Source organism: Filicampus tigris, chromosome 2, assembly GCF_054856515.1.
Source record: "Filicampus tigris isolate MCC_2025a chromosome 2, RoL_Ftig_1.0, whole genome shotgun sequence".
Classification (NCBI taxonomy): domain Eukaryota; kingdom Metazoa; phylum Chordata; class Actinopteri; order Syngnathiformes; family Syngnathidae; genus Filicampus; species Filicampus tigris.
In genome coordinates, this window is record NC_141218.1 from 5,828,776 (window position 1) to 5,839,728 (window position 10,953).

At 45.2% G+C, this 10,953-nt stretch overlaps 2 protein-coding genes across 7 annotated transcripts in view; one reads left to right on the forward strand and one right to left on the reverse strand.

Annotated features, from left to right (window-relative positions):
- Positions 1 to 1,218, forward strand: part of kcnip4a (potassium voltage-gated channel interacting protein 4a) — a 49,579-nt gene extending 48,361 nt beyond the window's left edge. For all 6 annotated transcript variants that reach the window (XM_086015724.1, XM_086015759.1, XM_086015734.1 and 3 more), the window contains 2 exons: positions 95 to 157; positions 245 to 1,218. In XM_086015724.1, the coding sequence (XP_085871850.1) occupies positions 95 to 157; positions 245 to 292 (111 nt within the window). In that variant the 3' untranslated portion in view covers positions 293 to 1,218. The remainder of the gene's footprint in view (positions 1 to 94; positions 158 to 244) is intronic.
- Positions 1,219 to 1,432: 214 nt separating this feature from the next.
- Positions 1,433 to 10,953, reverse strand: part of sec24d (SEC24 homolog D, COPII coat complex component) — an 11,291-nt gene continuing 1,770 nt past the window's right edge. Inside the window, exons 2-22 of the mRNA XM_086015712.1 lie at positions 10,428 to 10,618; positions 10,174 to 10,276; positions 9,971 to 10,092; positions 9,672 to 9,899; positions 9,070 to 9,185; positions 8,881 to 8,992; positions 8,676 to 8,803; positions 6,998 to 7,136; positions 6,803 to 6,918; positions 6,603 to 6,727; positions 5,540 to 5,731; positions 5,350 to 5,443; positions 4,971 to 5,258; positions 4,800 to 4,896; positions 4,355 to 4,500; positions 4,142 to 4,280; positions 3,472 to 3,590; positions 3,088 to 3,267; positions 2,816 to 3,007; positions 2,174 to 2,263; positions 1,433 to 2,077 (exon numbers count right to left, since the gene is read on the reverse strand). Coding sequence (XP_085871838.1) covers positions 1,937 to 2,077; positions 2,174 to 2,263; positions 2,816 to 3,007; positions 3,088 to 3,267; positions 3,472 to 3,590; positions 4,142 to 4,280; positions 4,355 to 4,500; positions 4,800 to 4,896; positions 4,971 to 5,258; positions 5,350 to 5,443; positions 5,540 to 5,731; positions 6,603 to 6,727; positions 6,803 to 6,918; positions 6,998 to 7,136; positions 8,676 to 8,803; positions 8,881 to 8,992; positions 9,070 to 9,185; positions 9,672 to 9,899; positions 9,971 to 10,092; positions 10,174 to 10,276; positions 10,428 to 10,578 — 3,018 coding nt within the window. The 5' untranslated portion in view covers positions 10,579 to 10,618 and the 3' untranslated portion in view covers positions 1,433 to 1,936. The remainder of the gene's footprint in view (positions 2,078 to 2,173; positions 2,264 to 2,815; positions 3,008 to 3,087; positions 3,268 to 3,471; positions 3,591 to 4,141; positions 4,281 to 4,354; positions 4,501 to 4,799; positions 4,897 to 4,970; positions 5,259 to 5,349; positions 5,444 to 5,539; positions 5,732 to 6,602; positions 6,728 to 6,802; positions 6,919 to 6,997; positions 7,137 to 8,675; positions 8,804 to 8,880; positions 8,993 to 9,069; positions 9,186 to 9,671; positions 9,900 to 9,970; positions 10,093 to 10,173; positions 10,277 to 10,427; positions 10,619 to 10,953) is intronic.

The window sequence follows — 10,953 nt, forward strand, 5'->3', positions numbered from 1 at the left end:
TCTAGATTCTCAATAATGTTAGCAGTTAGCAATTAAAGGAGCAGTGGAAACAGGTAGTGATGTGTCTCTCCCCCCCCCCCCCCCCCCCCAACAGAAGATGGATAAGAACAAAGACGGCGTGGTGACCATAGACGAGTTCATCGACTGCTGCCAAAATGTAAGCAGCAGCCAGCCGTCGTGACGTCGCAACATTTTGGCACACTTGCCGTGTCTAACCGCCGTGTTTTCTTTGTTTCGTCGCCAGGATGAAAACATCATGCGCTCCATGCACCTCTTTGAAAATGTCCTTTAATTTTACGCCCCGGGGAGAGTATTTCTCATATATGCAGACCTCTGTTCATCACGTGTTGTTCCTGGCCGGGAGCACTCTGGAAATGTTTACTTTTAACGTTTATCCATTCTTTTTTAGCCTCGTGTTATCACTGTGACCTTTACGTTCCTGTTCATCCGCATTCTGCCCCGTTATTATATTTCCAGAGTGCTTCTTTATGCCTGGTGTATCATTTTCAATTGTATATAGCAGTGGTTTTTAAACTTTTTACACCAAGTACCACTTCAAAAATGATTTGGCTCTCAAAGTACCACCTTCGTCACCGATATTCAAATAGAGCAACTTAAATGGAAGAAAATAAAAAACCTGGACCTGAAGATTAATTCAATCGAAATGAATATAAAAGTTAGTACAACTGAACTGTACTTAACAAGTGTACTTGACAAATTCGTTTGCCTTTTGTTTGAGAATCACTGATATGTACACTAGTACATTCAAGTATAGATAGGAAATGCTGGAAGTAGACCATGATTGGACTGAATGGCTTAGTCCACACAAGCACCCCCATAGTTTATATTAAATGTACATATAGAACATTAGATGACATTAACGAACTCCAATCGGAATTGTGTTTTAATTTTCAAGCACTGTTTTTTGTTTGTTTGTTTTATGTTATTTATATAATGCATTAAGATCATTGTACAGTGCAGTTTTAAAGGGGACAAATGCGAATTTTACTTGTTTTAAAATCTGTGTTTCATTTGAGTTCCTTAGAATGACTCTTAATGTTGTATAGCTATCTTCGACAGAGGCGTGAGTGTCGCATTTTATTTTCTGCATGTTAGGGAAGGAAAAGAAATCCTGACATGGCACTCCAAAGTCATCATGATGCATTTCTACATTTCTGTAAATATACAACAAGGTGAAAATAAACTAATGAACGTCTACTTCTATCATTTTCCTTCACACACGAGCTACTGGAGTTCCAGGTTAGATTTTGGGCAATTTGTTGTGGTTTTCATAACATTTTTTTCGTGCTCTGCTGCCCTCTAGTGGCGTCAAAGTGAAGCCACTGAAGCATTCTCTTTACTCAGGTATGTACTAGTCCCCCCCATAACTTTGTATTAATGCGTTATATTTTTCAAAATATAAATACTCAGATGACCTAAGGTTATGTTTTAATGCAAACAAAATAGGCTGTCAAATTTCAACTAAAAGCCAGATGGTAAAAGTTGCATTTATCTTGTACAAAAAAAGACATTTGAAGGCAGCACAAAGGACAATAACCAATTAGGAATGGTGACGTGGACAGTTTTACAGTCAATGAAATGAAAATCTATTCTTAAAACTTCCCTTTTCAAAAAAAAAAAAAAAAAAATCCTTGTTTCAGCATCATTCTGGTTTGGCGTAAAATTAACTCAAATTTGCTTCATATAAGTACAATAATACAAGTGTTTCCTGTGAAATTCTGCAGTATGGCGCTTCAATTGTCTGGAGTCAATCAACAGGCAGGAATGTGGAAGGGGACATCAAAGGCAACTTTGGCACTTGCAGGGTTAAAGGTCACTCTCTCTGCGTTCCGTGTTTGGTCCCGACGTGGAAAATTCCATTTGAGTTTCTAGAGAGGGTTTTTTGTTGTTGTTTTTTTTGTTGTTGTTGTTTTTTTTAGGTGAGCAGTTGTCTGATCTCCCGGTGTACGTGGCAAAGGAAGTCCATGTAGGAGGTGCCGCCGTGCAGGCCTTTGTCCTCCACCAGGAATTGACGGAACATCATCTCGGGCTTGTCCTTTTGCTTGACAATGTGAAGCTGTGACCGGACATACATGAAAAAATGCGAAGTTGTGCTAAGTGGTTTGTGCTATGCGATGATGTAATGATGAGTAGTTTCACGTTAGTCTCTTACCTTCATAGATCTAGGCCTCTTTTCCAGAAGGTCATTAATAATGGATCGCACCTTCTTGGACAGCGGGTTGTCCAACTCCGGCAGCGCACACTGATAAAAAAGGGGGAAAATTAAAAGGGTAAGTCTATATTTTGTTTCGAATCGACCTAATTGAAAATCTTTATTAAAGTAAAATAATCCTTGGTTTATTTTTCCTTTTCTTTTTTTGAACAACGGATTTTCTGGCAATTTTGGATCATTAACTCTACTGAGTTGTGGGTTGCAATGACAAGTTGGAAAATCTTAAAAAAAGAAATAAAATAAAAAATCAGGGTACAACTTATTTTTCTTATTTATTCATTTCATTCTTGAGTATAGTCAGTTTCTGACAATTTTAGATAATGGCAGGTCAAACTAACTTGTTTCAAAATCAAGGGGGGGAAAAAAAACCTAATCAGGATTCTGCTACTCTCCTGCTGGCCTTGTTTTTGTCCCTTTTAAAGCTAAAACAATTGAATTTGCATTGGGCTATTCAAATGTATTGTTTTGCTGATGAAATACAGAAGAGGTTACATTGACCCATGAACAGCAAGTTGGTTTAACCTACACTGGGTCAAAGTGACCCGAGAACATGCTTGGTGTTCCTAGGAAGGTTTAACGAACCATGTGGGCCTGCAAGTGGGCGAGCGAAGGCACATTGAAGAGGCTCTGGATCACGTCCGGGGGGCTGGCCTGGCCCAGCCAAAGAAACAAGGCGTGGCCGTTCTCCAACAGGAACACGCCGCCGTCCGCCAGCCGCTCCTCGGAGCAGCGAACTGGGGTGGGCGGGACCTCGCTGCCCACATCCATGTTGTGCTAGAAAGAAACAAAACTTGATTAGTAATTTTTTGACCTTCATTCCGCTTGTTGTTGGAAAAACAAGGAAAGGTCCATACCAGCGGGATGAGGCGCGGGTAGAGCAGCAGCTGGGTGTCTTCTACCGCCATGGCCATGACGGCAAGCCTCTGATGGGCGCGCTCATCTGTCGACAGCTCCGTGCTGCCGGTCAGGGGGGCCGTTTTCATTAGGCTGTTCATGTAGACCGGGAACACCTTCATGGCGTCCGGCAGGATCAACTACAGGCGGCATGGAGAAGGTCTCACATGTCACATGTGCTTGTGTAGGATCATGTCAGTATGCTTGCATTATTTGAAAGAATAAATAATCAATAAATATGAGTCCGAACGGAGTTAACATTTTGCAGAGTAGTTACGGAGGGTCCTTGGAAGAAAATTGTGTCAAGTTTGGGAAGCCCTGACCTAAAACTTCCGGAAGCTCACCTGGCTGGCGACCGAGGCGCTGGCGCAGTTCTTCCTGTAGCAGGCCAGCATGTGGGCCGTCTGGTTGACCAGAATGTCCCGCACGTTCTTCAGCGGCTGGTTGAGGATGGCGCGGTAGGCTGCGTGGACGCCACACAAGCTCACGAGAGGAACGACGCAAAGGAGCCGCCACAGATTGAAAGCACCTTTATTGCATATCCTCGATATGCAGCTTCAGATTTGTGTACTCGTAAGCTCTTTGTCCTCACGAATATGACAATACAGCCCAGGCCGCGAGTAGGACAACTGTCTTACTGGTAATGTTTTTTGGGGTTTTTTTTCTTCAAAACTAGAGCCACTTTTGGACCACTAGTAAAATACTGTGCAGCACTAGTGACACTAATAGGGCCAAGTAGGTGCGTGTCACTCACTAGTTAGGCTACTGGAAACTACTATTGGCACCAAAATGCCCACTAGCGCTTTGGCTTCACTAGTAACATGTAGTTGTCCTACTAGTGTTCAGAAATGTCATACAGTAGTAGTAAAAACATTACTGGTAAGAGGACGCAGTTGTTCTAGTCTGCTGGATTGTCGAAAAGTGTACTAGTACATGGACTTTAAGCCGGACATCCAGGATGTGAGATAAATGCTCAAACTGCAAGGCTAGTGTTACGCGGGCTGTCCAACTCACCAGATTTGGCGAAGAAGTTTACGAGCGCGTCCGTCTCGCAGCTCTTGTAGAGCTCGGACAGGTGCGAGCTGCAGTTGAGGCCGAGGTTGAGGACGCGCAGACGCCGCTGCCCTCCGACCGTGGTGTACAGCAAGGCGCACTGCGGAGAACCGTTCGGTTTGCCGCGCGTCACTGAATGGCGTCGGGCCACGCGGAAAGGTTCCGGGCACGCACCTGGATGAAAGCGCCCGTCTCCTCGGCGAGCGCGTCGTCGTGCTTGAACTCCACCGTCACCACCTTGTCGCAGTCCACCGCCGCCATCTCCACGTCGGTCGTGTTGTTCATGTGGACGGCGCCAAAGAAGTCGGTGGCTCTGAAGCCTGAAGACAAAAAAAAAAAAAAAGGGACAATCAGCACTGTTTTGTAAAATATAAATATAAAAACGTAAAAGAAATCAACTTTGGATCCATTTTCTTCACCTCATTGCTCAGCCCTGTTGACCCGAAGAATTAAAAGTCCTCCACTCTCACTCCGCAGCCATCTCATTTATGCAAATATATTCTCGTACTTCTGCTAATGTTCACTCCTCTCCTTTCCAGTGTGTGCCTCCACCTTTCTAAATGTTCCCTCAACCTGCTCTCTTAACATTAACTCCCATCAATTCAAAGTCGTATCTCACCTGTACTGGTGCGAACACGCATGACTGCGTCAAACCCGATGCTCTTCTGCACTTCCTTCCTCAGGTCTCGCAGGAAGTGCTCGCCGTCCGCGTCCACCTGCAACGCCGCGTGTTACAAACCCGGCCAGGCGGCGAGCGCGTGTATCGTGTGTTTGACTCTCGGAGCCTCACCTGGAAGTTGTTGTACTTGAAGACCGAGCCTCCCGTGTGAGACGGCACATCCGCCAGGCTGGCCACGTCCACGTACTGGTTGGGGAAGAGGAAGAGGTCCACGCAGCAGCCCTGAGCCACACAGTCCTTGGACAGCTGCTCGTACGTGCCCTTGACGGGCTGGAACAGCGTCTTCTCTTTGTCCGTGTTCACCAGCTTTTTGTCGTCCCTGTTCTTCAGCTTGCCCGGAGCCTCAGCGGTAGGCATGGACGAGTGGAAGACGAACAGCTTGCCGCTGCAGCCCGCTTCCTGGCGCGAAGAAAGGAACGTATCGCCCCCCCCTCGCCTCAGAAAGATGTTCTGCAGCCGCTCCAGAAATTTCCTACCCTTAAAAACTGACCTTGAACGCCTCCACGCCGACTTGGATGACAGGAGCAAAGACCGTTTCGCTCTCGTTGGTGTCGGTAAACATGTCGGGGATCTGGCTCAGAAGGCTGCGAGGTGCACAAAGCAAATCTGGAGTTCATATCAAAGTTTTGTGTTTTGTGAGTTTTTACAGCTTGAATAAAAAGAGTCAGGGTCTTCCTCACTTGCAGATGAGCCCCCTGGACTCCTGGAAGTTGACCAGGAAGCCGTCAGGAAGCGGCATGTACATCTCGGCCATGTCGGACACCACCATCATCTGCGGCTGCGACAGGGAGCTCTTGACGTTGTAGAAGTGGAGCGTCTTGTTGTAGGTGGCGAAGCCCACCTTGATGGCCGAACTCTCGGCGCCCTCCTCCCTAGTGGGGCAAGTAAGTAAATACGTTTGATTTTATGTAGCACTTTTCACAGAGAGGACTGGTCATCCTCAAGTGTATGAAGCGCTGCCTCCATGAGTGAAAATACATTTGTCTTTAAGGGTGCTCGTTTTTTTGTTTTTCTTCCCCACAAATTGGACTTTTTCTTCCGCAAGTATAACCCGCTCGGATAGTCGCGACGACCTAACTCCGCCTTCAGTTGCCATGGTAACAAGAGCCAGAAGACAAGAAATAGGGTATGTCGATCTTCATGAAATTATTCATTGTTGGGTAGTTATGTTATCAAAACACCTTTTGAAATTATGAAAAAAAAAAATGCATGTCAACTTTAAAGAGGGAAATAAACCCAAACACATTTTTTTCCAGAATATGTTCAATGCATGCCCACTAACACAGCATTCTGATTAATATTGCTTTTGTGGAGTAAGTGGTAATCCCCTCGTTTTTAACCATCTCGGGGGGCGGCCATTTTGTCACTTCTGATGACTGAAAATGACATCACAAATGCTCAGGGCTCGGATAATGACCGATCACGGCTCAGCTTCAGAAAACAGGTCAGCCGTGATTGGTTGTTACCTGAGCAGTTATGATGTCATTTTCAGTCGACAGAAGTGACAAAATGGCCGCCCCCAGAGATGGTTTGAAAATGGGTGGATTAACTCTTATTCCACAAACGCAATATTTATCAGAAAGTCTTGTTTCAACTAGTGGGCCTACATAGAACATATTCTTGCAAAAAAAATGTTTGGGTTGACTTCCGCTTCAAGTTGGTTGTCAGCAGCATTAGAGTGGAATAGCACCATCTACTGGACAGGTTGGGAAAGTATATTTTTGTGTAGTATCCAGTTTTTACCTGGGCAGTTTGTCCAGTAGCGTCTTCAGCTCGTCGCATATGAGCCTGACCAGTCCGCTCTTGATGTTGTTGTAGGACACGTCGATCATGAAGATGTAGGCGGGCGGCTTGGGAGGCTTGTTGTTCTACGGAGGACCAGGACGTGAGTGCTCGTCGCACGCGCCCGCTACGCTCGTCATTGACATCGAAGTTTGAAATACCTTGCAGTACTCCAGCGTGGCGACCATTTCGTAGGATCCCAGCGACAGCTCGGCTCGCTCGTAGAAATCCACCCGCCGGCCCATGTGATCCAGATGTTGGAAGTAAAAGACCGGCACTGGAGAGGGCCACAAAATTAGCTCGAATGCATCAAAATATCACCTGTTGTTTATTGTTTTGTTTTTTGATTGTGGCACCTTCATTGATGCAGCTGCAGAAAGCGCACTGGTAGCGGCGGCCGCCGTCAATGAACTGCATGTAGGGACACATGTAGGCCTTGCATCGGTTGCAGCGGATGGGACCGCTTTCGCCGTGGTTCACCAGGTACAACGGCGTCTGACGGCAAAGCAGGTGACGCATTCGCATGTCAGTTTCATCTCTTCCAGTAACGTCGCACTAACATTGCCTAAAAAGGCTTATGGGACGAGGCCAGCTCGATGGAAACGGGGACGGGGGTGGGGTGGGGAGTCGTTTAGCTTCAGAACACTTTGACCACAAAAGGAGGGTACATATGTCAAGTAAGAACCAGCACAAGAGCTTAATCTAAAAAAAAACAGACGTCCCAGTAGTCATCGAATGATATGCAGTAGAGACCGAGCCCTGCCGCAAACAACACTGGTCAACAGTACATTTTAATCAGACATGGCATTATGTGTCCCTAAATGTATTTTTGACACAGATTTTTTTTTTTAAATGTCTTTACGCCGTTATAGCAAATCAGGTTGAGATATTTTCGGCTTTTGTTTCTAAATTTGACCTACAAAAAGCTTTCGCAATACAGATTTTACCATGAGTTGTAATTCGTAGCTATGACGTTTCAGGGAAAAAAATTACACCTGTTGCTGAACCTAACATTTCACTCATAAATATCAGAAAAATATTATTATTATTATTATTATTATTATGATATCTGATGTGCTGGAGAAGAAAACAAGTGCAGATTCAGAATAAGTGCAAAAAATGCATCTGGAAAAGTTTACTTGCATCGCTTATCAAAAGATTTTGTCAAAATGTGTTGACCAGTGTAATTAAAGCGGAGGTCAACGTAAAACATTTTTTTTCAAGAATATGTTCTATGCAGACCCACTAGTTGAAACAGGGCATTCTGATAAATTGTGTTTGTGGAATAAATGTTAATCCACTCGTTTTTGACCATTTCTGGGGGCGGCCATTTTGTGTTCTGTCGACTGAATATGACATCACAACTGCTCACAACGACCAATCACGGCTCAGATTCAGAAAACAGGTCAGCCGTGATTGGTCGTTGTGAGCAGTTGTGATGTCATTTTCAGTCGACAGAAGACAAAATGGCCGTCCCCACTGATGGCTAAAAACGAGTGCATTTTGCTGCTTGATTTATATTCCACAAATGCAAAATTAATCACAATGCCATGTTTCAACAAGTGGGCCTGCTAGGAACATATTCTTGAAAAAAATATGTTTGGGTTGACTTCCGCTTTAACGTGCCACTGAAAATGTTTATCTGCCCATATCAATAGTTTAAAAATGTAAATAAATCACTCTGATCCTGAAACAACTAATTATCATTTCATACTAATCCTACAACACTACCTTTCAAAATAGATTGTTTGCTGATGGTTTTGTTTTTTTAAAACGTGTTCATACAGATGTGGCAACGACTCTCCGTAAACGACTAACAACAGATGCTAAACTTGGCTCCTCCCCGAAATACAAAACTCCTCCTACTACTACTTTCCTATTTAAACAAGACATCTTATGACATTTCAAAAAGGACAAAAGCAACAACAATAAACACAAATAGGTGAATTTGTGAATAGGCGAACCACAAATCACACTGAGAAATGTGACTGTGGTCTTAAATGTAACATTTTTATGAGCGCATGTGAAACCTACCTCATTCTTGGGCAAACGAGCAAAGGGTTTGACAATGCACGCCAGGGGCACCTGGCACTGTTTGGCCAGCTCGGCGGTACACGGTAAGGAGTAGGTGGTGCAGCGGATGAACCTGGGACTGGCGTGACCTAAAGTGGATCAAATCTAGAGTCAAAATGGGAACGGGATCACGTTTCTTCCAGGAGGGAGCGAAAGGTTTTAATACCTTGGTCTTGCACTGTGAAGTTGGTGGTGACCAGAGGTGGGACTTGTCCTCGGATGTTGGTGTTGAAGACTTGTCCTCCGTGTCTGGCTTGATCGCCCTCAATCACTTGGGTCTAAAATCAAACAAGAAATCGATTGATTGACTCACAACACGACCGCGCCGCAATTGGTGCAAGAACGGTCCACTCACGGTGCTGGGGATGGAGTCCAGATCCAGTTTCTTCTGGGGCGGACCAGCTTGTGGGCCCAGTCCTGCAGGAAAGCCCCCTGGCTGAGGTCCTGCCATGTGGCCTCCCATAAACGGACCTGTTCGCAAATCGTGACATAAGTTATCCAGCTCCGAAATTCTCAATACTGTACTTTATTGTCCTCCTAAAATATCTGCATATCTCAATTACTTGAAACTATTACAACAAAATGTCGAGCTCATGTTTGACATAATGGGAAGCATTAGTTCACATCCCAAAGATTCCTAAATCAATGCAGACTTTTCCATATTGACATTTCAATATTCAAATATTGTCATCATACTTGACTAGCTAAGCAGCAAAATCCAACCGTTTTAATCCATCTCAGGGGGCGGCCATTTTGACACTTGCTGTCGACTGATAATGACAACAAAGTGACTGAGGGCTCAGCTTTGGAATGCCACATGACCAAACCCAGAAAACAGGTGAGTCGTGACGGTTGTTACCCTAGCCCTTAGGCACTGTGATGTCATTTTCAGTCAACAGCAAGTGGCAAAATGGCTTTTTTTCTCTCCCCAAATGGAAAGGGTCACTATTGGTGTACCTGCTTGTTGCGGGTATCCAGGTGGACCAGCAAGCCCGGGTCCAGGCTGTTGGAAAACTCCGGGAGCCGCAGGAGGAGACAGTCCAGGGAAAGGTCGACCCATGGACATGCTCGTCGGCGGGGACATCTGGGGCTGAATGGGGGGCTGCGCCGCAGCTGGAAGAGGGGGTCCCTGGAAAGGCTGCTGACCAACGGGGCTCGTTGCAGATGGGGGGCTCTGAACAGGCCCTGGAGGAAGAAAGTGGAGCGACGTAAATTCGCCACCGAGGCAAACCGATGACATGTTGAGGATCGCTTACCGTAGTTGCCCAAGTTCATGGCGCTCATCTGATTGCTGAGCTGCATCGGTGGAGGCGGGGCTGGAGAGGCCATGCTGTTGTATGATGGCTGTGGAGGTTGCCCGTAAGTGGCTGGTGGGTACCTGACCATGGTGATTTAAAAAAAAAAAAATGCTTGAAAATGAAATGAGTTACAATTTACAATTTACTCACACAAAACGGACCTTTGCATATGAGCCCCGTTCTGCTGGCTGTTTGGATTGTAAGGACCGGACCCGGAAGGTGGAGGCAGACCAGGACCCGAGGGCGCCGGCGATTTCAACACAGCTAAGCACACACAGGGAGTCCGATATGTAGTACTTTGTAGTGTAGTTCTATTTTTAAGTATTTTTTCCATCTACGTTTACTTAAGAAAAGAGAGGAGGTATTTTTGCCATCACAGCACATGCTTCGATCTACTACACAAGATGTTGCTCACCTGTGGGAGGCGCCGGAAACGCCTGGGGCGCTCCTCCGTAGTGTCCGTAGTGGGGCTGTGCAGGAGCGGGCCCGAATCCACCTTGGTAGCCCCCCAACCCCGGCTGGGCCTGGGAGTACGGGGGTGCGGCAACATAACCCTGCTGACTCATTTCAATGCTCTTCTCATGCCAACAATTGGCCTCTTACAATCTGCGAGGACGCAGAAGCACAATCACCAAACCAATCAAAAAAGTTTGTATTTTATTACTTTGGAAAGTTATAACAAAAGTCAATAGTCTTACGAGTGATGTCACTTGATTCTGTTTTTTCACTGTGTGGAAATATTGTGAAGATATAAAATGGTACTATTTTGTCCCATTTGTGTAGGGTGCAACAACACAACTTTATTTGCAATCTACAAGAATAAAACATTATAAATGTCCAATCATTACTTCAAAGTGCTCAATAAATAAAAAATATTGAAAACAGTTGAGCTGGCACATATGGTCCTTAAAGTGGAAGTCAACCCAACCCTTTTTTTTAGA